Below are 27,207 nucleotides of genomic sequence, written 5' to 3' on the forward strand. Positions count from 1 at the left end.
ATTTTTTGCATTTTGAGGAAGGTCCAGATGGGGCTGGCTGTCTCCAGCCCATCCTTTCCCTTGCCTTTCAGCTTTCTTTCCCAAGTACTAAAAAAAATACTGTTTATGAAGAATACTTGAAATAATTGAGATTAGTAAGCTTGGAGAAGGGAGAATGGGGATTTTTCAATTCTTTACGTATTATTTTTAATTATAAAATTTATATCGAATCGGTTTTTTTAAAAAAATAAGTTAAATATGCATAAAGTGAAAAGTAAAATGCTCCCTCCGTTTCCTCTCATTATCGCCCTCCATTCCGGTTCAGAGAAAAGGTTTTTTGGGGGATTTTGTTTGTTTGTTTTCCTTTTTTAACATGGAAAGTTTTAGAATAAATGGAAAGTTTAGAGGTAATCTCTGTCCCTAGGAGGCCATTGTTGTCTTGGAGGTACTTGAGAAAGGCAGAGGCTGTCAGCACTGGTTCCCCCCGGGGCAAGTGCTGAGTCTTCCTTCTTGCATGTCACCTCAGTGCCTAACACAAAGCCTAACCCACCGGGGACTCAGTAAACAGCCAGGGTAACACATGTGCCCGTCACAGATGGAGGAATGGATGGCACTCTGTCTTTCTACCTCCTCCTTATCTCTCTCCTCTTTCCCTCTTTTCTTAGTGTGTTCTGGAATCTTAATTTTTGCTTATTTCCCTTCTCTCCTCTTTTTTTGTGCCTTTAGCTAGTTGCTCAGAGCAGAGGATCAGTGTTTTGACGCGCTGTGTACTAGACTCTTTCCACTTTAGTCCAGTGTGAAAATCTGTATTTAGAAAAGAAATATGAGTACTTTGCTTTACGTTGCAAAATGAAATTCACATTACTAAAGGAATAAGCAACTTCATTGCATAAGTAACATGCTGCTTATGTCATTTGTAATTTTAGCCTGTGTCACTCATGGGGGCTATGTTCGTTGTGACCATTATTTACCAAAGAGGGAGGAAGCCAGCTTTTAGAAAGGTGCTTTAAATTTTATTTATTTTTTTTTTCCCCCCAAAGCCCCAGTAGATAGCTGCACATCCTTCTAGTTGCTGTATATGGGACGCGGCCTCAGCATGGCTGGGGAAGCGGTGCGTCGGTGCGCGCCCGGGATCCGAACCCAGGCCGCCAGCAGCGGAGTGCGCGCACTTAACTGCTAAGCCACGGGGCCAGGCCTAGAAAGTTGCTTTAAAAAGTATCTTGAGATCTAGTGGGATATGTCCAAATTAGTTGTTTATGTTGGTGACTGAAATTGTTTAGAAATAGGAGACAGTAGTGTGGTGTGCGTGAAACTGATTATTCTGAGCTTTGGGATAGTGCTGTACAGGTAGTAAGTTAACAAAAAGAAGCAGTGAAATTAAACGTGGAAAACAAGCCCAGGAGAGACCTGCTGCAAAACCACGACTCACATGACCTCATTGCAGGAGTTCTTTACTCAGACCTGTGCGCTGGTGATGAGCTGTTTCACATGACTGATAATGCAGAAGCTTCTCTCTGAAGTCATTTTTTATACAAGTCTAGACTTTTAAGTGTCTAGAGTAATAATTCATTTTTTTAATATTAGACATGATGCTTTGCATATGAGGAGAAAGAAAGTACACACAAGCAAGTGAGCTTTCTGTGTACCAGGCATTGTTGTAAGTGCATTATTTGTGTTAATTCATTTAATCATAAAGCCCTGTCAGGTAGGCACGATATTATCCTCATTTTATGGATGGGGAAACTGAGGCACGGTAAGGTTGAGCTTACTCAGTTTCACTTAGTAGGTGGCAGAGCTAAGATTCAAACACAGACAGTTTTGCTCCACAGCAGATATACTGCTTCTTCTCAATAATCTACTATAGCAGGGGTCGGCAAACTTTTTCCATAAAGGGTCAGATGATAAATATTTCAGACTTTACAGGCCGTATGGTCTCTGATGCAACCATTCAGCTCCACGAGTATAGCGCAAAAGCAGCCACAGACAGTACAAAAATGAATGTGCGTGGCTGTGCTCCAATAAAACTTTATTTGTGGACACTGAAATTTGAGTTTTATGTAATTTTCACATCACAAAATATTATTTTTGATTTTTTTTCATCATTTAAAAATGTAGAAACCATTCTTTGCTCACGGACCTTACAGAAGGAGGAAGTAGGCTGGATTTGCCTGCTCATACTGTACTGTTTTTATGTGAGATATTAGGATAAAGTCCTTTCATTAATTAGTTTATTTATTTATTTATTTTGTGAGGAAGGTCAGCCCTGAGCTAACATCCATGCCAATCCTCTTTTTCTGAGGAAGACTGGCCCTGGGGCTAACATCTGTGCCTATCTTCCTCCACTTTATATGGGATGCCGCCACAGCATGGCCTGACAAACGGTGCATCGGTGCGTGCCCGGGATCTGAACTCGGGCCACCAGCAGCAGATCGCACGCACTTAACCACTATGCCACCGGGCAGGCCCTAAAGTCCTTTCATTTAGTAATCTATACATGCAAGAAATACATCAGGTATCATACTAAATTCTGGGGTTACCAGGGTGAACAAGAATAAAAACTCTCAGTTCCTCTTGCCATTCTGCTTGGTTAGTGGACCATGATGTTCTCCCTCTTCTCAAGCCTGCTTTGTAAAAATTTGTCTTGTCTTTCTTGTCTATTGCGTGTACCACACATGTTCGCATTATCTCATTTAATCTTCATCGCCAGTGGTATTATCTCAATTTTATAGTTTAGGGAAGTATAAAATTGAAGAGCCTAAATAGCTAGCCAGTTACACACAGCCAGGTGAGTGGTGGAGCCTAGATTGAAGTGCAGGTTTGTCTTAGGCTGAAGCTGGTGTTTTTTCTTCTCTTCACTAGTGCCTTCTCTCTGCTCCTAGAAATGTATGAAACTGTGATGAAATGTTTGTGACCCTGTCAAAAGTGAATTTGTTTATCTCAGTTCTTGAATGCATGTTTATTTTCACTTTTCTTCCATTTTCCTTGACTCTGGCTTTCGAAGATGTTACCCAGGTTTGATAGAAATGTTATGAGTTAGTTTCCTAATCCAAGAAGCTAAAAATAAACACGGAGCTAGTCAGCAGTGTAACTAGTGGAAAGATACACTGATACATGGGATTAAGAGGGGAGGAAAACCCATGTCCTTTCCTGATGCCCTCTACAGCCTCTCAGTCTTAAAAAATGGACCTGTATCCCCAGCGTGCTCTGACAAAGAAATGGGTTCCATATGAGTCTTTGGGTTTATTGATGATTTGTAGTTGGTCTAGAGTAGACCTTTAAGAGAGTTCTTTTGGGGACAGTACCTCCGGAAGAGAAATGGTAAACAGAATTGTTCATGTATAGCTTTAAATAAGGAAGTGGACTGATTTATTCATGGGCGACAATATAACCTCCCCTTCTGTGGCTACGTATGGGCTCCCAAGAAGCCTGCTATCCTTTTCCCCATGGCAATGGGAAATCCCAGTTACAAGTTCTGGTTCCTGTTAGAAAATGGGAGCACTCAAGTAGGCTTGGATAAAATAAGATCTGGGGCTGAAAGCAGATGTCCTTTGGATTTAATTACTGGTTTCCTTGTAATTCCCCACTATTTTACTATGGTGGGGTCTGTATTTAATGTAACATTTTAATATTCTGTAACATGGAATACATCATATTTTGGTAACCTATTAATACCTTTAACTTGAAAATTGCTTAAGTTTATCGTGGCAGAGTCTGTTTGGATGTACATGCAAAATATAATTAGGTATAAAATGAAGCTAACTTTATATACCCTTCAATATGATTTCTCTGGATAATCCTGTTAGAAACTACTGGCATACCTGCTTTGTACTTAAGGATCCCAGAAAATGGCACCCTCTTGGGTAGTTGTTTTAATTACCTCTTATTCACCCTGTTGGGGAGGGAGAGATTCCTGCCCTAGGGTTATAGATAGGCATGGCCAAACACATGACACTGGACAGATGAGATAGACAGCAGTTTATCAGTCACTTATATTCATAGCTTAGGGGAGGAGGACATAGCACGCCACACAGGGCCATACTGAGGTTGCACTTGGGAACACAGTGAACCACCAGGGTCTGTGGGAGGCAGGCTTTGTAGTACCAACAAGGTAGGGTGACCCTTGTTTCCTATGGGAGGTTGTGATTGGCTAGATTGGCTGATAATTCCATGCATTGGCAAGGAACTAAAATCCTCTACTCAGGGATAAGCCAGAACTGTCCCTGTGGTAAAGAAAGTTGTTTGGCTAAGAGACGTTATCTGAGGGAACAGAGTAGGAAGGGCAACTTGTAGTTAGGCCGTTCAGGGCCCTCTTGGTTTTCCCCAGATGTCAAGGCAGAACGCAATATCAGGCTTTACACTGTAGTGGTTTCATACTGAGTCACAATCAAAAGCATAGTATGGACAGAGGGAATGGTCATATTTTCCAAAAGTCTCACCATTTTTTCAGTGGCTGTCAGGATTATGATGAAAAGACATTAGCGGAAGCAATGTGGCATGTACAGTTGACACAAAAACACATGGTCACCCTGTTGGAGAAGGTAGTCAAAGGGTGAGCTGTTTACTTACTCACCAACAGTCTCACTCCCCTGGCCCGGCTCCCCCACTAGCTTCCCTAACTCTAGTATTAGAACCTGGTAAAGCCAAGGGTAGGGGTCGGGTTTGGATTCCCAGTTGCCATCATGGATGGATGATTGTCTCTTTTGCCTTGGCTGCTTGCCAGCCATGTTAGCAGTAGGGATCTCTCTCTAACTTGGTAGACTCCCTAACTTCTCATCACACAGAAATGCCCAGATCACCCTCCATTTCACTTCCATTCCTACCTCCCAGCCTTTATTTACACTATTTTCCCTGTAGTCCTCTCTCACTTAGGGTACCTTTGCTCCTCCTCTCATTCACTGGAGTCTGTTCTCTCAAGTGCCCGCACCGTAAATCTATCTGACTGGCCCAACCTGCATGGGGTACTTATTTCTGTGGCTCTGTAGTCCTTAGTGTCTGTGCACTGCCTTTAACATTTAGCATGCACTAACTTTTAGTTGTTCTCTTTTTAGAAAACAGCCCCTGCCTTTATCCTAATTACTGTGGTTATCCCAATTCTTCTTGCCTTTATCTGTTTAGGAAAGTTTCACTCAGCAGGTAAAAACAGAAGCAACCAATACAGTTTACAGTTTGAACATTATCTATAACTAATTCTATTAGATTTTCTTCATCCAGCCCCTAAAATAATATATGATACATGGTGAGCCCTCAAATATTTATTGAATTAAATGGCATAGCAGTTTCGTATATTTTAAATATTATAAAATATATATGGGAAAACATATGTATAAATGTATAAATATATGTGTGTAAATATATATGTGTCTAAATATGGAGTACCCTCATGTAGCCATCTCAACGTTATTATTTATAATGGCCTTTATTTGGTCTGATACTAATGAGTTACGTATTATATACAGCTATGTGTCCCTTAACAATAGAGATACGTTCTAAGAAATGTGTCGTTAGGCAATTTTGTCATTGTGCGAACGTCATAGAGTGTACTTACACAAACCTAGATGGTATAGCCTACTACACACCTAAGCTCTATGGTATGAATCTTATGGGACCACCATCGTATGTGTGGTCCGTTGTTGACTGAAGCATTCTTATGTGGCACATGACTGTAATGAGGAGGTGAAGGGAAGAAATGATGTTGGGTCAACCCTAACTTTATTTAAAGTTTTTTTTTACTTTTCAACAAAATAATCACCATCTTTGCTGCAGTGACCAAACAGGATTGGGAACCGTCTATATTTTATCTGGAGGCAGTTCTAAGCTCAATAGAAGGCTCTTCTATTTGTGTTAGCAAAAAGATTTCTGTCCACATTTCTTGAAGAGCATTTTAAGGAATCATTCCTCAAACCCCTCTAAATTCTAAGAAAGCAAAATTGCTGGTAATTAAATGTTGACATTTATTTTAGCTAGTGCTTATTTCAGGAGACATTTTTATAACAATTTATTCTTCTCTATTTAGGAACAACTCAGGCTTGAACCAGATGCTTCCCAGCTAAGCTAGAGGGACAAGAGTGTCTGTTGAACTGTGATCAGCCTTGACTCCTCCTGTGTCGTTAAGATTGGACCAGGAACTCTGGAGGGCATGATCATCCTTACTTACAGGCCAGGAGTTCTCCCTCCCACAAGCCAGACTGAGTGCTGTGGGAGATGCCTAATAGTAGGGTGCTCTTCACTGTGGCTGTTCACACAGTTGTGTGGTTACTCTGTGGGCCCTGCAGACTGTTAAGCAATCCCTCTACAACTCTTTTTCTCTTTTTAAAGCTGTCAACTGGCTGGCCAGAAGGTCACCCCTCCTACCTATTATCTAGACACTCATGCTCATGGTTTTCCCAAATAAGCCCCTGCAGGCTGTAAGGGAAAGGCGCAGTCTCTATACCTTTCCCACCTAGGAAGTAGTTAAAGGGGTAAAATAGAGGCAATCTTGAAAATGTGCCAAACTCCAAACCTGGGAGAGTTGGGGGGGAGGGGCAGGAACAGGAGTGTCTTTCTTTGTTTTCTTTGCTTTTTTTTTTTTCCCCTCCAATTCTCATCATCCTGGGAAGGAATAAGCTATCCCTAAGGAGTTGGTACCTGTGAACCATCTTTCCTAAAACTTTTCAAAGTTTTTGGGTTTGTGAGGGGTGTGCGTGTGTGTGTGTGTGTTGTCTTTGAAAAAGTAGTAATAAACGTAATAAAAATGTTTTTAAAAAGCAGCAAAGGGTAAATTATGAAGTTTCTCTCTTACCTCAGACCTTAGTTTCAGAGGCAGTCATTGTTATCAGTTTCTTCTGACTCTTTCCACAGCTGTCTACCAGCATATTTATACGTGTGTGTATACATTTTATATATATACATATGTGTATATACACACATATATATGTATGTATATGTATGTTTTTATGTGTATGTGTTCTTTTGTTTTTGCTTTTTACACAAATGGATGCACATTGCTCTGTGCCTTGATTTCTCTTAAATCGATCAATATTCTTAGAGAACAGTCTATATCATCGTGCATAGATCCACCTCATTTTTAAACAACTGTTTGGTAGTTCATTGTATCCATGTGCCCAATTTATTTAACCAGTCTCCTATTAATGGCCATTGATGGAAACTCCTTTTAAAACTGCTTCCTTGTAGTTAAACCTTACTGACTCTAAAACTACTTACATAAAAGAGGTGCAAACATCTGGGTAGGTTCTCTTCTACTTTAAGGAATTTTGAATTCCATTTGTTTATTAAACCATTTTCAGAGTTGTCCTGTGATGACTGTATTTTAAATAGAAGCCTCAGAGTACTGATACTGATTTTGTTTTTAGTAGGGTACAATATTAAGAATCCTAGTAATAAATGCATTTCTGGGGAACAGGATGGTAATGATATTTATAAGGGTAGAGGTTGCCCCTGGAAAATGAAACAGCCCTGTTTTTCAAAGTCCATCACTGAAGCCTGGTATTCCTTCCTAACAGTCACTCAATGCCAGTTTTAAACAATCCTCCAGTTTATATTTTGGGGAAGCTGGGTATTTTTCTGTGGTTTCTTTTTCTAAAGCCATAGAACCCCAGCTTGCTAGTTTTAAAGGCTCAGTTGTTAACACCTCTAAAATTTATGAACCAAAGAGTAAAACACTAATTGTGTACATTTTATGCTGCAGGTTTCTTTTTTACTTTCTTTTTTTCTTTTGGTAACAAACTCCTGCTGTGCTGTCCCTTATTTTAGTGATTTTATTTATTTGTATTCTGTGGTTATTAATCAAAGTGTTTAACTCAAAAAAGTTAGTACCCTACATACATATGTTAAATTATGGTTTTTTTTTTTTTACTGAAATCAAGATAATCATTAATTTTTAGAATTAAAGTTTGCTCTAACCTTTAGGCAGTCTCTGAAAAGAAGATTAAAAATTAATGCATATTAAAAAACTAATGTATATACTTTTCTTTGGGGGAAAGAATTTCTGTTATTCTACTGTAATAAGAACATCAACCATCCGCAGTCTTATGTATTATTGAAGCATGGATGTTTCTTTTTAGTCAAGTTAGTAATGGAGAAGACATATCGGATGATCTGGTTTACCTCTCAGCATGGAGGGGTCACACTCCTTGAACCTGATTTTTGTTCAGGTCAGATAAGTTTGTTTCAGACTCTGTTATCTCTGGCCTTTTATGTTCTCTCACCCTGGCTCTGCACATTCTTAAAGTAATTGTGCAAGCTCCTAAGTTTGGAAGATCTAAAGCGTGACATGAATATATGAATCTTGCTTTCTTAGTAAGAGGATGAAAATGGCCACATAAGGCTATTCCACAAGTTACACTCTGTTTCCTAAAAGAAGTAGAGAGATAACTTACTCATTTTAGAGGTAGTTCCCAGGAAAATCATCTGAGTTGGGGATGGAGACAAGTATTGTGTAATTGAGAAGAGGACCTGAAAATGAGAATAAGAATGATTTTTAAGTTGTTTTTTTGTTTGAGTTGATTCATGACTTTCAACCTGGCACTGGAATCTGCAGTTCCGTAAGGGAATTGCAGTAACAGAGTGGAAAGTTTTCTGGTGAAACTAAATAGAAACAATTTTCTGGTAAAAATTGTGAAGCGATTTTATGTAGTTAGTATGTTATAATACATAACATAAAAATTTTTTTGCTAATTTTTCCATGTACTGTTCATCCTTCAAGTTCTTAATAGTAGTTTTTTCCACTCATTCTGTGAAAGCAGCCAAAGGAAACCCGTAATCACCAAGTCATAATGAGACAGCGTTTGCAAAAGAATTATGGCAACATCCTGAGGACAAGCAGGTTCTGTTCAGTTTGGTCCAAGAGTAGAAAGAAGAGGAAGAGAGAAAGATTGTAGGAGTTCATATTTACATGTTATGCCTTGGAAATAAGAAAGAAACTTCTCAAGGTGAGGGTATTGGAATGAACTTCTTTCTTCATGTTTGGGAGGAATTACATGGAACATTCTTTGTTTAAGGGGCTCAGCATAAAATCACAGGCAAGAGAGGAAAAAAGATAACTGGATTTGTCAACAACAGAGAACGGATTTGTAGCATTCTTCAGTTAACTCTGCTTCTCCTTTTCCTTTCTCTGCTCTCCTTGTCCTCTCCCCTCCCCTTGCTGGAATTTTTAATTTAATGGAGGTTCACAAGGATGTTTTGGTGGTGATGCCTGGCTCAGCGTTGTGCAGGTTTTATGTTCCTGAAAACTCTTAGGGGAAATGGATTAAATAAATGTTTTTTAAAAAGACAATTCCTTCTAAAAGAGAAATCATCCTTGATGTGACATTTTGCCTGAAAGAGAAATTTGATATACTTCGGTGGAGGATCTACTGTCCATGTATAGAAAATAGCATAAACAGAAAAAAAGGTCTTTTTTTTTTAAGTGATGGTGTTAAATAATCATCGCTTCAAATGTGTAGATCTTTGGCATGTGGAATTGAAGCAACAGTTGCCTAATTAGTGGGAATTTACTTCTGCCTTTACTTTTTTCTGTATTTATTCCAATGTACCTGAAAAAACTTATTTTCTAGAAAAAAGACTCCATCCAGAAGCGAATCTGACTTGGAAAGGACAGCCTGGGGAGGTAGCGCCCAGTGTTGACTCTGTTCTGGTTGTTGTTGCAGCTTACTGTCCTTGTCTGTCCATTATCAACTTATGAAATAACTAGGCAGGAAAGTGTGGAGGAAACACTATGTCCTGTTCCTTTAACCGGCAAAGCGGACAGTGGTAGCATGTTATCTTCCTGACGGTGGGAAGGAAATACAAAGAATAGAAGAGCCCTGAACTCAATGACAGGCATCAGTAAGGAATCCATGTTTCATTATCAGAAATCTAAAATTATCTAGGTAGATTTGAAAGCTGTTAATGATTATGTGGGAAAATAGATTAATCGACAGATTTTCTCTGTTTAATCATGTAGAGATGAACACGTAAATGTGGAAACTAGATGCCACCTTACCTGATTTTACTGCTAAACCCATTATCTTTCCTTTAAAATCAGATCCCTTGTTAACATATTTCTGTTTCAATCAATGTCACCGTCACTTGCTGGTGACAGTTCATGAAACCTTGAAGGAGGACTCAAGTTTTTCCCTCACCTCTTTACCGTAGCCCTGATGATTTTTCTTCCTCTTGCATCCAGTCCTTCTCAATTCCTGATGTAGCCACCCTGGATCAGGCCGCCTGCACTTTTGAAATTATCTCATAGATCTCCTTCTACTTCTGTCACTGTGCCCACCCCAAATCCACCGCTAGTTAGTTCATTGCCATTGGGCTACCAGATTAATCCTTCTAAAAATCCCCCAATCTACTCTGCTCACTTTCCTCACTCCTAAGCTTCAGAATCATGAATGGTCTCTACTATTTATTTCAGGAGTTCCCATCTGGGTATGTGGAGAATTCCTTTAACTTTGATTAAAGCTTTGAGATCATTAAGGAGATCTCACTGGTGCTAATAAACAGGGATGTCCGTTTCCCTGGTTAGGTGGGGGGAGTGGGACAGGGGCTGTGCTTACAGAGTTCGATTGGTGGAAGAGGTGCCAGTCTCTTCCCTGTTGGCACTAACAAGAAAGAAGTGTGGTAGTGATGTGCAGCTTGGAAGTCTATTAAGTAAGTCTTTGAGATCTACGGGGAGATTTGAGTCTCTTTGCTAAGGCCTACAAGATGAGTATAAACTCTTTAGCTATTTTTCATGCCTCTTGACAGACTGGCACCTGTTGCGTTCTCCAAGCTTGTTTTCCATTAATTACTTATAGGAGACTCTTGCTGCAGCCAAATGTTCTTTTTGTTTTCTGAATACAAATATTCCCACTTCCTCATCGTTAATTGTAATGCGCAGGATACTCTTCTCCTTTAAACCATACGCTCTTTTCAGTATTCCTCCCAAACATTTCTTTGTGATTACCACTACCATAAATACTGTCTAAACTTCTGAAATTTAACACCCATTGCTTTCTAATAATATTTTTGTTTATTCAGTAAAAATTTATTGAGGGCCTGTTATGGATTATGGTGATCTAGTGGTTAAGTTTTGGCACTCTCACTGCTGTGGCCCAGGTTCATTTCCCGGTCAGAGAACTACACCACCTGTCTGTTGGTGTCATACTGTGGCGGCTGAAAGCTATGCCACCGGTATTTCAAATACCAGCAGGGTCCCCTGTGGTGGACAGGTTTCAGCGGAACTTCCAGACTAGGAAGAAGGATCTGGCTACCCACTTCTGAAAAAATTGGCCATGAAATCTCTGTGAGTAGCAGTGGAGCATTGTCTGATATAGCACCAGAAGGTGAGAGGATAGCACGTAAAGACCCAGCAGGGTTCCACTGTGCTGTGCACAGGGTTGCTAGGAGTCGGGATTGACTTGATGGCACTAACAGCAAATTATGTAGCAAGCAGTATGCTGGAGATTCAACTGAAAAAGACAATTTCCTTGTCCTTAGGAGTTTACATTTTAATGAGAGAAACAAATATACCACCAAGTGCAATCCAGTACGATCATAAAGGCAAACTAATTTGGGATAGGAAGGGGGCAGTCAGGGAAGGTTTTCTGTAGGAAAGTAATTTTCGGAACTAAAATCTCCCGTTTTATGGCATTATGTTTTGACCCATGTAGTTTTAATATTTAAAACTCTTTTTCCCTTTGTTCTTTTTATTTATTTATTTATTTACTTATTCCCCCAAACCCCAGTAGATAGTTGTATGTCATAGCTGCACATCCTTCTAGTTGCTGTACGTGGGATGCGGCCTCAGCATGGCCGGAGAAGCGGTGTGTTGGTGCGCGCCCAGGATCCGAACCCGGGCCGCCAGCAGCGGAGTGCGTGAACTTAACCGCTAAGCCAGGGGGCCGGCCCTTTCCCTTTGTTCTTAAAGCTTACTTTTGTAAACACTTATATCCCTAATGGATGTGGCAACCACTGGTTACTTTCTTAATAATAGCTTTCAGAATGTTGGACCAAGAAACACCTTTTAGCTCTCTCTTTAGATAAAATAAACCTAATTTCCTCACAGGTGCCACAGCCCTATGACTGATTATTCAAAATTTTTATAGTGTGGGGTCCAAAAGAGCTCACAGGTTGGCTGATCCAAAAAACCAAATCCCCGGGATTTTGTTAGAGGCAGATTCTGATTCAGTAGGTTGGGGCAGGGCCTGAGGTTTTGTGTTTCTGAGAAGCTCTCTGGTGATGCTGAAGCTGATTGAATATGTTTTGAGTAACAGGGTTTCAGGGGATGTAAAGAGATAAAGAATTAAGATAAAAAACAAGTGAAGGTATGTTTTCTTCTATATATATAGATGGATCCTGCAGTCTGTACATCCTGTTAACTCTCATTTACTTTCACTAATCTAAATCAACCAATTACCCAGCTGGGTTGGGCTCATTTCCCTGCACCAGAGACAGTGAATCTTGCCAACGACCTGACTAGAAAGCTTCCGCTCTCCACCCCCCACCCCACACCGGGGAGTGAGTCTCCTCCATGTCATGGGGAGCTATGATAAGGTGCGCACCCAACTAATTGAGGCTGTGATATGATTCCCTGAGGTGCCCCAGCCGCTGAGTAATAGGAAACCCTGTCTTTGGCAGAGGAAAGTGTTCCTTTTGGCACTCTGCCTCCATCCAACTGGATTGTGTAACAGTTGGGCTCCAGGAATGGCATCTGAGGCAACTCTGTATCCTACAATGTATAATCAGGAAATTTATCTGTGGCTTTTAAGATTCCCGTTAGAAATTCTCATAACTTGTAGGAGCCTTGGCAGTTGAGTGACCTGCCCATGACCTGCTAAAGGGGCCTGCCAGAGTGAAATGCAACTGTCTATTTTGCCTGAGTGTTTCCCCTGAAGATTTTCTGTGGCTCTTGTACTGATTCTTCTGTTATGCAGACATTCTTGTACACTGCAGACAGGAAAGCAGTTGCTACAGGCAATTTTTTCTGAGTCTTGACAACCAAAGCTAGAAAGAGTTATATCTGTTGTCTTCCTGGGGAACTTTTCTATGGAATTCCCCCCACGGATTGGATTGCAACAGTGGCTTTTAGATTCAAGAGATCTGTCTCAGTACAAAGTAGGAAATGTTGATGACGTCAGGCTGGCAAGGAGGAGTTGGTAAATGACCTGGTACAGTGGTTTTCAAACCTTAGCATGTATCCCCTAGGGGCCCTGCACCCCTAGAGGTTCTGATTCAGCAGGTCTGGAGCAAGCCCAGGAATTTGTAACATCCTCGTTCCTTGCCATGTCTTATGATGTGGTTACATAAAAGGCAACTGATGATCACCAGGGAAGTGGGCACATGTTCCCAATAGCACAAGCATTGTTGATTGCAATCACCATCATTACCTTCCAATTCTCATAGATTTGTGAGTTGCCTTTTTTTAAAAAAACAAAAACAAAAAAACACTGAAACCCACCTCTTGTAATGTTCCTGTGCAGCCAGTGCCGTTTTGTAGTAACTCAGCCTGCATCCTATGAGGCTTCTTGGTTTGTACTAGTAGAGACCTGATGTTCTTAAGTAAGGATATTTGAAAGCATAGGATAGGGGCAGCTGGGAAACTTGCTTCTCACCCACCTTCCTATCATGAAAATACATGTTTTTTAAGATGATCCATTTTAAACCCAAAATGAATTTGGGTTTTTGACAGCTGAGATGGGGAAAGGAAAGGGAAAGTTTGGTTGATCTGGCTATGTCCTTCGCTCTAACTCCCTTAGATGTACCTTGCTTGCATCACATGAATAAGATGAGTGATTTTGCTTGTTTGTTTTGGTAGTATTCCTTGTTATTAAAGGTGACTAATGTGGTACTTTCTATTGAAGCAGTTCTAGAGCATCCCAGGAGGAGCACAATGACCTGGATCTTGGTCTTGGTGACCTTCCTTCGGATGAGGAGGAAGTCATCAACAGTTCTGATGAAGACGATGTCAGCTCTGGTTCTAGTAAAGGGGAGCCTGACCTGCTGGAAGATAAACAGGTATATGTTGATATTTAATTGTTTCTGCTTTTGGTTTGTTGGCCTCTCATGACACTTGGAAATAACATTTATCAGCATGATAGGCACAAAATCCCTAGTTAGTTTTCTTACAACTTACAAAACATTTTTCTAATTTAAATTTAGTTCCTGCTATAATATGATGCCTAAGATATTTTCATATTTCCAAGCGCATATCACTTACAGATTATTTAGTAATTTTTTAGAATTATTTTTGGTAATGTTCATTGTTGTAGGTTTTTAAAATTATTTTATTGAGGTCACATTGGTTTATGTCATTGTGTAAATTTCAGGTATACATTATTTTATTTCAGCTTCCGTATAGACTGTATCGTGTTCACCACCAATAGTCTAGTTTCCATCCATCACCATACGTATGTGCCCCTTTACACCTTTCCACCTCCCCCCACCCTGGTTTTCTTTTTGATAACAAAAAGCCCTCTTAGGATTGTTCCTTGTACTGGTAGTAATTCTACTTGAAAGAAAGGAAGTAGATGCATTTTAGACTAAATCAAATCTTTTTTAGGGATAGAATAAAGATTGCTGTTAATAATACATCAGGATTTGCTTTGAAATAATCCAGCGTGTGTGTATTTTCACTTTATGTGAAACAAGATTGTCCAAGTGTTGATTATTTAAGATGTGTCACAGGTCCGTGAAGGTTCTTTATGTTATTTCTCTAGTTTGACATGAATATCTATTTCATTTTAAATCATATTTCTTTGAATAAAGATATAATTACAGGAAGAAAATTAGTATATCAGCAATATCCCCAGAATGTGTTGGGATGTTACAGCAAGATAGCGTTTAAAAGAATCCACATAGCAAGCATATCAAGCCATGGAGAAAATCCATGTCACCTGACTCCTATATCATAATTTATCAATCCATTATGCTTCCTGTTTAATGTGTTTTTCCTTTGTTTAAATTCATTTTCAGCCTTAAATGAATTGCACATGTTGTGTAATTGTCTGCATTTAAATCCCAGCTCCATTACCTAAGATCTGGGTAACCTTGGGCAAATCATTTAACCTCTTTAGGCTAAAGAACCCCGTTTTATGAAGAAAAGAATAGTGCTTATCTCATGGAATTGTGGGGACTAAATGATTTGATATGTGTAAAGTCTTAGAATACTGTCCAGTACATGGTAAGAACTTAATGATTGTTATTTATTACTTGCATGCCTTCATTTCTGTGCTGTAAAGTATTGAATCACAGAGTTGGGAGTAATCACTAGAAATTATTTAGCCTTAAGGCAGGTGAGTTTGTAAGACTCCTGAGACAGATGAATGACTGTTCTTAAAGACCCATAGCATCTCTCAGCAGTGTATGGATTTCAGTTTGACTGTCAAGTAATTCCTCCTGTGTTTTGTTGGTATCTGTCTTGCTCTAATCAGAAAGTTCATTTTCCTTGTTGCTTCTTCACAGAAATGGATTCTATAAATATTTATAGAATACCCACTATGTTCCAGGTACTACTGGTATGTACTAGACATAAAACAGTCCTCAAGGTCCCTGCTCTTGAAGAGCTTACATCCTAATGGAGCAGGAGGGACCATAAATGCATAAGCAGTAAGAACTTGAGGGTATTACATGCTATGAAGCATATAAAACAGAGCGATGTGCTAGAAATTGAGGCAACTACTTGGGATACAAGCCTTTAAGAAAATGATATTTGACTGAGACGTAAATTATTGGCAGGATCCAAAGCTTGCAGAATTTGGAGAAGAGCCTTCAAATGGTTTTCCTCTCTGAGGGCCATAATTAAATCAACCTTTACTCTCTTTGATAAAATGCAAGTTCTTTCTTTTCCTAACAAATACTGTTTTCTATCTGTTTGGTCTGTTTCTCTTGCTCAAACTCTTTCCAGTTTCTCCCCATACTTCTTGAAATATAGTGACCAAAATTGGTTTCCACATTCTACTAGGAATCTCACTGATACACGGTATAAAGGAAGGATTAATCTCTACCCTTTTTGTGTTATGCGTCTTCCCAACACATCCTGTCATAACACTGCTTGGTTGACTCATTCGTTTTGTGGTCACTGGAGACTTCCATGGTTCCTTCTTCTGCATTTGTGCCTGCCTTTCCTTTCCCTTCCGGTATTAATATTATTGGGTTTATGTCTTTAGTTGTGCCTCATTGCAATATCTCTGTTAAATCTTTATCTGTTTTTAAAATGAAATTTCTTCAGTTAATCACGGATATTTAATATTTTTGTGCCTGATGCCAGTGTACTCAATTTGCTTCCTTTAGATTGTTAGCAACTCTGATGAGCTTGCTCTCTATTCATCTGAGACAGCAATGGCAATAAAAAAATAGATGAACTCTCCCTTTCTAGGCAGTTGTTAATCCATCTAAACATGGCCTTACTTTTCTCTTAAGTAATTTGCTTTCATAATCGTTAAGAAGAACATAGTCTTTGGAGCCAGATTGCCTGAGTTCTCACCACTTGCCAGCTCTGTGATTATGAGCAATTTATTTAACTTCTCTGTGCCTTAGTTTCCCCATATGTAAAAAGAGGAGGGAGTAGGGTGGACATTTGTCCCGATTGTCTAAGATTGTTGTGATGACTAAATGATTATTCACTATTTAAAACAGTGCCTGTCACAAAGTGAGTGCTCAGTAGATTTTAGCTATTATTATTGGCTCATATGAAAAGAAGCAAGCAAAATCTTAAGCATCTCAAATCAAGCTTTATATAACCTTACCAAATAAATATATATTGTTTCAAGTTTGCCTTTTCTTATCTTTAGATTAATAAATCTGAAACATGTTATATAAAAGGCAGTATTGTGTTCTAATGGAAAAACATGTAATTTGGCATCCTAAGACCCATGGTTTAGTCCCAGCTTTGCCAATTACCAGCTGTATGACTTTGGTCAAATAAGTTTTAAAAATTAATTAGCTTGTTTACATGAATCCCATTCACAATGGACTTCAGGTAACAACAAAACAAAACTTTAATTAAAAAAAGTCAAAATATATATTAAGAAGTCAAATTGTTAATAAATAGTGCTGGAATTACTGTATATCCACATACAAAAGAATGAACTTAGATCTCTTCCTTTTACCATACCCAAAAATGAACTCAAAATGGATCATAGACCTAAATGTGAGAAGTGACACTGTAAAATTCTTAGAAGAAAGTAACTCTTAATGACCTTAGAATAGGCAAAGGCTTTTTAGATAAATTAGACTTCATCAAAATTAAAAACTTTCGTGCTACACACAGTACTACCATCAAGAAAATGAAAAAACAGGGGCCGGCCCCGTGGCTTAGCAGTTAAGTGCGCGCACTCTGCTACTGGTGGCCCAGGTTCAGATCCCGGGTGCACACCAACACACCGCTTCTCCGCCCATGCTGAGGCGGCGTCCCACATACAGCAACTAGAAGGATGTGCAACTATGACATACAACTATCTACTGGGGCCTTGGGGAGAAAAAGGGAAAAAAAGGAGGAGGATTGGCAATAGATGTTAGCTCAGGGCCAGTCTTCCTCAGCAAAAAAAAAAGAGGAGGATTAGCATGGATGTTAGCTCAGGGCTGATATTCCTCACAAAACAAACAAAAAAAAAGAAAATGAAAAAACAACCCACAGCATAGGAGAAAATATTAGCAAATATTTCTGATAAAGGACTTGTATCCAGAATATGTAAAGAACTCTTACAGTTCAACAATAATTGGCCATGAAAAAATGCTCAACATCATTAGCCATTGGGGAAATGCAAAGCCAAGCCTCAATGAGCTACCATTTCATACCTATAGGAAGATTATAAAATCAAAAAGACAGACATTAACAAGTATGGGTCAGGATGTGGAGAAATTGGAATACTTATACACTGCTGGTGAGAATGTAAAATGGTGGAGCTGCTTTGGAAAACAGTCTGGCAGTTTCTCAAAGGTTAAGTATAGAGTTACCATATAACCCATCAATTCCACTTCTCAGTGTATACCCATGAGAAATGAAAACATGTTCATACAAAAACTTGCATAGGAACGTTTATAGCAGCATTATTCATAGTAACCAAAAAGTGGAAACAACTCAAATGCCCATCCACTGATAAATGGGTTCATCAATTGATGGATAAACAAAATGTAGTTTATCCATACAATGGAATATTACTCACTAGTAAAAAAAAAATGTGCTGATACCTGCTAAAACGTGGATCAACCTTGAAAGCGTTAGGGGAAGTGAAAGAAGTCAGTCACAAAAGACATGTTGTATGGTTCCATTTATATGAACTGTCTAGAATAGGCACATCTATATAGACAGAAAGTAGGTTGGTGGTTGCCAGGGGCTGGAGAGAAGGTAGGGTGGGGAGTGACTGCTAAGGAGCATGGAGTTTCTTTTTAGGGTGATGAAAATGTTCTAAAGTCAGATTGTACTGATGGTTGCACAACCCTGAATATATCAAGAAACCATTGAATTGTACACTTTAAAAGGGTAAAAGTACATTTTATGGAATGTGAATTACATCTCCATGAAGTTGTTAAAGAAAAAAAGAAATTCTGCTAAAAGGAAAACAATAGTGCTAAGTGGAAGATTAGTACAGAGTAATGCGTATCAGATAGTCATATATACATCAGCCAAGGATGGGCCACAAATTTGGCTTTCGAGTAGCACAAGTAAAGAAGGTGATATCAGCTTCCAAAAGAAAAATTCTTTGCAGTAGAAGCATAGGAAGAGAACTTCTTTTATAACTTTTTTGATCCTTAATTTCTCAGTCTATAAAATAGGACAGTATTATTAAATGAATTATTCTGAGGCTCACAGGATAATAGTTGCAAAACCACTTCAAAAGTCAAGAAAGTTTATGCACATTAAATACGTGTAATATACTTCTGTGATTGTGTTTGTGATAGGTTGTATTAGTTTTCTGGAGCTGCTGTTACAAAGTTTCTGTTACAAAGTACGGTGAACTGAATGGCTTACAACAACAGAAAATTTTGTTTCACTGTTCTGGAGGCTAGAAGCCTGAAATTAAGGTGCCGGCAAGGCCAGCTCCCTCTGAAACCTGTAGGGGAGAATCTTTCCTTGCCTCTTCCTAGTTTCTGGTGGTTCGCCAGCATTCCTCGTGTTCCTTGGCTGGAAGCTGCAGCACTTCACTCTCTGCCTCCCTCGTCACATGGATTTTCCCTTCATGAGTCTGTGTCTCTTCTCTTCTTATGAGGATACCAATTATATTAGATTAGATTAGGGGCCTGTCCTACTCCAATGTGACTTCATCTTAATTTACTAATTACATCTACAATGACTGTATTTCCAATAAGGTCACATTCTGAGGTCCTGGGCTTTAGGACTTCAACATATCTTTTGGGGGAACATAATTCAATCCATAACAGATGCCAGTATGAGGGGCACATCACCGATATGGGTCTAGATGCCAATAACTATTGCTCATGAAAGTGCCAAACTCAGTAGGAGGAGAGAAGAAAGGGTATGTGCCACAGTGCCCTTGTCCTAACTTTGTGAAGGAAAAGCAAACATGCTTAAAAAGTTACTTCTGTAGAGATACAAGACCTACCGTGAAGGGAAAGAAAATGGACATTGCTCCACTCCTGTGTGCCTGTGTTTGCCTATGTTCTGTGTGTGTGTATTATTACACTCAATCTTTAAAAACATGCTGAGATATAAATCTGACATATGTACTGTTTTTCTTCTCTTCACGTGAAGAAAAGGAGTTTTTATAGGTTAACTAACTCACCTTGCAACCCCCTGGGTTGGGATTTTTAACCAAAATCTGTCTCTATTAATAACTTGGTACAAGCCGCAGAAGCTGAATAATGTTTGGGGTGGGGAGGACTAGCCATGCTAATCTCTATTTTCTCCTTTTCCAAGTTTTTAGTTTTATATTTTTTTGGTCTTTCCTTTCAGTGTTTAATAAATGATTCAAAAATGAAATCTATTCATTCTGCTTCATTATGGTTAGAGTATTCAGCACTGTTCACCTTTCCTGCATATTGACTTCCTTGCCTCTTTCTTTCTCAAATTTTCTTTGTAAAAGAGCTCATATGATAGATACTTTCATGAAGCAAGGGGTGAAAAGCTAAGAGAACTTTGTCCTTTAGAGGTTAGTCATGGTGTCACCTCATATTGGGGATAAGTTAATGATGACGAGATGTTTCTCAGGCAGATCTGGTTGTTAAGTTTTTTCTTTTTTTTGTAAAACTCTTGAGTAGCATAGCAGAGGCCTTTTAAGAATTCTATGAAAAAATAATGGATGAATTTCACAGAACTTTACTTGTAGTAAACAAATATGAAAAGAGGAGAACACAGTTAAGAATTTATAAAGCTAGGTTGTTATAAAGAGATCAGAACATAAAACTGGATTTCAGATCAAAGGTTCTGTTTGGGAGTTTGTTTGACTTGTTTTATGACCTTGACAAAGTAATTTCATTTGTGGCTCATGTTTCAACTTCCCCAGCAGTGTACTTTTGGGAGATGCAGTTATTTAACAGGCAATCTGCTTTGAAATGCAATGCAATTTAAGTGAGGACTTTCCTTAGCTGAAAAGTTGAGATGCCAAATATGGCTTCTCTCTTGAGGTTTTACAGTAGGGTGTATTTTTCCATCATTGTTTGACTTGGGTCAGAATCAGTTATTGTTCTTACAAGACGGAGATAACACAGAGCTTTTTCTTTTTTTCTTTTTTTTAGTTATCTTTGACTTTCTATCTACTTTAAAAATGATTGTAGTCCATTGAATCATTTTCTAACAGTTACTATCCCTCTTTAGCTCTGTAGTTTTCGTAGTGTAAAAGGTAAAATAGATAAAAGAATTCATAGACTCCTCGAATTTTAGAATTGCAAAAGACTTTAATCATCTCGTCCAATCTCCTGCTTTTTTATATAATGAAATATCTATAATGAGCTTTTAGTTCATTTGAGTTTACATTCTTATGTTACTCAACACATATTCAAAAGCAATGTGCTCTGGTCTTAGGTACTGAGAAGGTGGCAGCCACCCTTGTACACAGTTGCTTATTTATGCATATTAATTGCACAGTGGACCAGGCCCTGTGCTATGTGCAGAAGGATGTAAGGGTGAATAAGATCATAGACTAGAGGGAATTCAGACATGTCAGCAAATAAACACAATCTGCTGGGTTAAGTCCTATAAATGCTACATGAATAAGAGAATTGTTCTTTGGGAGTGGTGGGGAGAGAATATCAGTGCAGCCTTCATAAAGGAGAAACGCTTTGAGTGCCATCTTAAAGGATGAGTTGGAATGTGACAGGCAGAAATCTTTGGGGAAAGCGGGAGGTGATGAGGAAAGGCAAAAGGAAAGGCATATGCAGAGGGACAGACGTATAAGGGCAGGGCACACTGGGAGTTGCAAGGTGGTGGCAGTTTGGCTGGAGTAGAGAGTACACAGTGTGGAGGAGAAGGAATGAGACTAGACCGATCGTGGAGTGTCCTGCATACCTGGCAAAGGAAAGTTTGGTCTTTGTTAGCCGTAGATGATAAGGAGCTGCTAGCCTGAGAACTAAGGTGATTATATTTGCATTTTAGAGCTATTACTCTGGTGGCAGTGTAGAGAATAGATTGCAGTGGAATAAATCTAGAGCTAGGAAACCACTTAGGTTACTGTAGTGTAGTATAGGAAAGAGATAAGGAGGCAATATTTTTTTTTTTTATAATTTTATCTTATTTATTTTCCCCCCAAAGCCCCAGAAGATAGTTGTATGTCATAGCTGCACATCCTTCTAGTTGCTGTATGTGGGATGCCGCCTCAGCATGGCCGCGGTGTGTCGGTGTGTGCCCGGGATCCGAACCCGGGCCGCCAGTAGCGGAGCACGAGCACTTAACCGCTAAGCCACGGGCCGGCCCAGGAGGCAATATTGAAGGAGAGGAAAGGATTAATTAAGCTTTAAAAACAATTCAGAAGGACAAATTGACAAGACTTGATGACTCAGGTGTGATCATAGAAGGTGGAGAAGAAAAAGGAGTCCAGGTTTCTGGCTTTGATGAGTATATCTACAATATCTAGCATGCAGGTACTTGATGACTTGTTTAAAGAGGGACGAAAGGTCATCAAATACTTTATTCTTCTTTTTTTAATTAATTTTATTTATTTATTTTTTTCCCCCAAAGCCCCAGTAGATAGTTGCATGCCACAGCTGCACATCCCTCCAGCCGCTGCATGTGGGATGCAGCCGCAGCATGGCGGGATAAGCGGTGTGTTGGTGCGCACCCGGGATCTAACCCGGGCCGCCAGCAGCGGAGCGCATGCACTCAACCACCAAGCCACGGGGCCGGCCCTCAAATGCTTTATTCTTTGTGAATCTTTTCCTTTTACACACTGCTGCCTGATTATGATCTGTCTCCCCTTCAAGATGTCAGCACGTTTCGTAGTCGTCCTCATATATATGTATAGTTATTGATATATTTGGTGTGCTCCTCTCATTCACTTCTTGAAGGCTGGGGCAATTTCTTATTTATCTTTAATTCTCTCTTTTAATACCTTTTTTCATGCCCAATCTCACACCTACAGAGTCAGAATTTCTAACACAGTTAACCTGTGTGGGGGTCAGAATTGGCCACCCCAAAATGTGTCTCTTTGGCATGAGGATTATTTTGGGCTTGTTACTTTAAAGAAACTGCAGATGAGGGAGAAGCTCTGAAAAGTAGAAGTTACCCTTTGTAAGAGACGTTTACATTTGTAAGGGAAATCTCCATTTGTAAAGGTATCTCCCTTTCTGTACCAGGAAGAAGGGGGGATGAGCTTATCTCTAGAAACTCTTATCAGTGTGGAAGGCAGGGACTTAAATCTCCGTAATAATCTTACTCTTGTTTACTCGTAGTCTCCCATAACTGACTCCCCCCACCCCCAACATCCTCCTTTGTCTTTAGCGGAAGATGGTATTTAAGATGACAACCTCGACATTTTGGCAAGTTACCCAGTTTTCCTGGGTTTCTCCCATGTATACATGTTATTAAACTTGTTTGATTTTTCGCCTGTTATTCTGTCTCATGTCAATTTAATTCACAGCCCAGCAGAAGGACCCACAGGGTAGAGACTTTCTCTTCCTCCCCTACACGTGGGAATCTGAAATTTAAGAGTGCCTGGTGTTTCTAATGATCAGTAATGTTTTCAGACTTAGCTGTAGAGCAGTGAATCAGCAGACAGTGTAACTGTTTCCTCCTACCAACTTTGCTATCAAATGATGGATAGTCAGTTACTAACTTCAGATTTTAAAATGATGGAGTAAAGATGGTACTGACTCCTTCCTCTTGGAAATGATCTCAGAATAACATGGAGGATAAGAAATACAAATTAGCTTTAGGAGACAACTAAAACCCCAAATCACAATATATAAGTAAGGGCTACCATTCCCACCAGGAATATATAAAGGTTCAAGTTTCTCCATATCCTCACCAACACTTGCTATTTTCTGATTTTTGATTATAACCATTCTGTGGGTATGAAGTGTTGTCTTCTTATCTCATTGTGGTTTTAATTTGCGTTTCCCTGATGACTAATTATGTGAAGCATCTTTTAATATACTTACTGGCTTTTCTTATTTCTTCTTTAGTGAAATGTACATCTTTTATCGATTTTTAACTGAGTTTTATTGAATTATAAGAGTTCTTTATGTATTCTGGGTACAGAATCATGATTTGCAAATCCTTTTTCCTGCCTGTGGCTTATCTTTTTATTTTCTTTATGGTGTCTTTGAAGCATAAAAGTTTTAAATTTATGAAGTTCAGTTTATCAATATTTTTTCTTTTATGGATCATGCTTTTGGTGTTGTATCTAAAAATTGTTAGCCTAAACCAAGATCACAAAGAGTTTCTTCTGTGTTTTCTTCTAGAAGATTTATAGTTTTAGCTCTTAACATTTAGTCTATGATACATTTTTAGTTAATTTTTGTATATGGTGTCAGGTAGAGTATAAATTCACCTTTTTGCTTGTGGATCAATTGTTCCAGCAATTTTCAACCACTTATTTAAAAAGAACTGTCTTTTCTCCTATTGAATTGCCTTGACAACTTTCTCAAAAATCCATTGACCATAAATTTAAGGGTTTACTTCTGATTCTCAGTTTTTTCCTATTGATCCACATGTCTGTCTTTTTGCCTGTACCCACCATTTTCTCCCCAAAGGTTACAGTCTCAGTTTCTAGAAAAGAAACAAATACTTCATAGTCACCAGCCCCAGTGTTGCCTTTGTGAATTGCTGCCATCTTCTGTCACACTGACTTGCCGCACCACGCCTGAGATCTGAGATATTTAATGTTTAAATCTTAGGATTCTAAAGTTGAGCGCTCAACACTCATTTTACAGATAAGGACTGTCAGGCCCACAAAGTATTTCTGTGCCCTGCTGTAATGGAAGCATGATGTCTGCCTAGGGATAACATATTTATTATGGAATCACTCTGCACAATTGTCTGTAACCAGGCCCTGGCAGAGCAAGATCCTGAAGAGGAAAAAAAGGTTCAGAGTAAAAACTTAAAAAAGGGAGAGTGCTCAAAAGAGGAAAGGAAATAGAGGGTAAATGCCAAAAAGTACACTTACTAGGAGTTTTTTTGCACAGAGCTGGTACACATTTTAGGTGGCTCCACTAATCAAACGCTTTAGCATCTATAGCATACCTAGGTTTCTTTAAAGCTACTGCTAACACCACCTCTTGACTTTTAAGGGACCTCATATCATCTGAAAATGGAAAGTGCAGAGTCAAGGCTTCAGTTCTTTCAGTGCTTTAGCTTTCTGTTTATTTTTAATGCATTTCTTCTGACTTTCTAATTTTAAAAAGATATACTGTATTTTACCAATATTAAACTTTCTAGCTACAGATGACATAGAGAAACCCATTTAATAGTTAGAAAAGCGTTGATTTGCTAAAATATTTTTCAAAATAACTATTATCCAATTGTCTCTACGTGTGTACGTGAATGTGTACACAATCGTGGTCATTAGTGCATGACTGACACATGGTCTGCAAGATCAGATTGTGCTTAAGGAATGTTAGCTATGTGTTCTTTAAAAGGTGAGTAAATGGAATTGAGTAACTTATGCCCCATCCTGCTCAGTTGAACAGAACTTATCTAACCTGCTCAGTCATTCTAACAATCTAACAATCATTCAACAACCTGTCTTAGAAAAAAACGAATAATAATAGGGATGGAAGTCAAATTCATCTATCTGATTGTCCTTTTAAAGATACAGTTTGGGAGCCAGCCCTGATGGCCTAGTGGTTAAAGTTCGGTGCACTCTGCTTCAGCGACCAAAGCAGAACCACACCAGAACCTCTCTGGGGGCAGAACCACACCACTCGTCTGTCAGTAGCCATGGTGTGATGGTGGTTCACATAGAAGAACTAGAAGGACCTACAACTAGAGTATACAACTATGTACTGGGGCATTGGGGAGGAAAAAAAAAGAGAGAGGAAGATTGGCAACAGATGTTAGGGCAAATCTTCCTCAGCAGAAAAAAAAAATTTCATTTCAACTCTTTGGAATAAAACTGCCTTGACTGTAAGAGCATATTTCTAAAAGAGGTTTTAAGGAAACAGAGAGTCCATGGCATGTGTTTGGTATAGATTGAAGAAGAGCCCTTTTCAGACTGCACTTAAGTTGTCTGACTTAGAGTGGCTTTACTTAGGGTGAAGTTCTCTCATACATTCCTTTGGGACATTCACTAATCTTTTTTTATTAATTTTATTGAGGTCATAATAGTTTATAACACTGACGTTTCAGTTGTACGTTATTATTTGTCCGTCACCATATATATGTGCCCCTTTACCCCGTATGCCCACCCCCCAAGCCCCTTCCCCTCTGGTAACCACTAGTCTGTTTTGTCCGTGTGTTTGTTTATCTTCCACATATGAGTGAAATCATACAGTGTTTGTCTTTCTCTGTCTGGCTTATTTCACTTAACGTAATATCCTCAAGGTCCATCCATGTTGTTGCAAAGGAACGATTTTGGCTTGTTTTGTAGCTGAGTAGTATTCCATTGTGTGTGTGTGTGTGTGTGTATGGTATGTTGTGTGTATATATACCACATCTTCTTTATCCATTTGTCAGTCATTGGGCACTTGGGTTGCTTCCACATCTTGGCTGTTGTGAATAATGTTGCAATGAACATAGCGGTGCATAAGTCTCTTTGAATTGTTGATTTCAGGTTCTTTGGATAAATACCCAGTAGTGGGATAGCTGAGTCGTATGGTATTTCTATTTTTAATTTTTTGAGAAATCCCCGTACTGTTTTCCATAGTGGCTGCGCCAGTTTGCATTCCCACTAGCCGTGTATGAGGGTTCCCTTTTCTCCACATCCTCTCCAACATTTGTTGTTTTTGGATATTTACTAATCTTAAATTACTTATGTGCACCCCAAGAAGTCATGTTCATCTGTAGGGGTCATTTCCCTTGCAGAATGTGACTTTTCAGTTTTGAAGCATTGACAGTATGCTCCATCAAGGCTCTGGGGCTCCTCGGGGCAGTCCATCAATCTAGCGCTGATGATGGTGAGGATTACCAGTTGCTCTCAGCTCCTCCTGTATCATGGTTTAATAACCGCATCTAATTCTCCACATTTGCCATTTGAGATGTTACACGGTATGAAATGTGTTCTATTTGGAAACTTATAAGTATCAGAGCTTGACTTTAGGTCTGACTAGCTCAAAGCTGATCTTCATTATCCTTTTATGAGTTCATGCTTTCTTAATGCACTCTTATCACAGGATGAAGATACTGGAATGAAAAGTAAAGTCCATCATATTGCCAAGGAGATCATGAACTCAGAGAAAGTGTGGGTATCTAGTTTATAATTTGGAAGACTATTTGCTTACCCATTGGCTCATTTAAAACATTTCTTTCATTGCTGTTTTTTACAGATTTGTGGATGTGTTAAAACTTTTGCATATTGTAAGTATCTAATATTTTCTTGAAGTCTAAGGCTATCTTCTTTCTCATCTTTCTCTACGTCAAAAATTTTTCAGCATAATTAACTTAAATTAGCATGGATATACATGTATGTGCTTTCTAATACATGGTTATATTTTTAAATTCACACATAGATGTGAATATAGAAGTTTTCTAAAATCTATGTATCTCATGTATGTGTAGTATACCCAGATGATTTCTGAAAAACAGAGCCTTTGTATCTGTATCTCCATGTCTTCAAACTTTCTATCTTCATAATAAAGAGTTTTTAAAATGATAATATTTCTTCTTGGGCATTTGCAGATGTCTGCTATCAGTAGAATTTTGCACTAGCAATATAGAAAGAA

General features: G+C 38.9%; 1 protein-coding gene across 3 annotated transcripts in view; it reads left to right on the forward strand.

The window, feature by feature from the left end:
* The window catches only part of FGD6 (FYVE, RhoGEF and PH domain containing 6), a 103,883-nt gene that overhangs the window by 23,179 nt on the left and 53,497 nt on the right, over window positions 1-27,207 (forward strand). Inside the window, exons 3-5 of one of the 3 annotated variants that reach the window (XM_058568619.1) lie at window positions 13,800-13,953; window positions 26,659-26,726; window positions 26,812-26,842. In XM_058568619.1, the coding sequence (XP_058424602.1) occupies window positions 13,800-13,953; window positions 26,659-26,726; window positions 26,812-26,842 (253 nt within the window). The remainder of the gene's footprint in view (window positions 1-13,799; window positions 13,954-26,658; window positions 26,727-26,811; window positions 26,843-27,207) is intronic. The other 2 variants (XM_058568620.1, XM_058568621.1) reach the window with 2 other exon arrangements.

The sequence above is a fragment of the Diceros bicornis genome, chromosome 25 (assembly GCF_020826845.1).
Source record: "Diceros bicornis minor isolate mBicDic1 chromosome 25, mDicBic1.mat.cur, whole genome shotgun sequence".
Classification (NCBI taxonomy): Eukaryota; Metazoa; Chordata; class Mammalia; order Perissodactyla; family Rhinocerotidae; genus Diceros; species Diceros bicornis.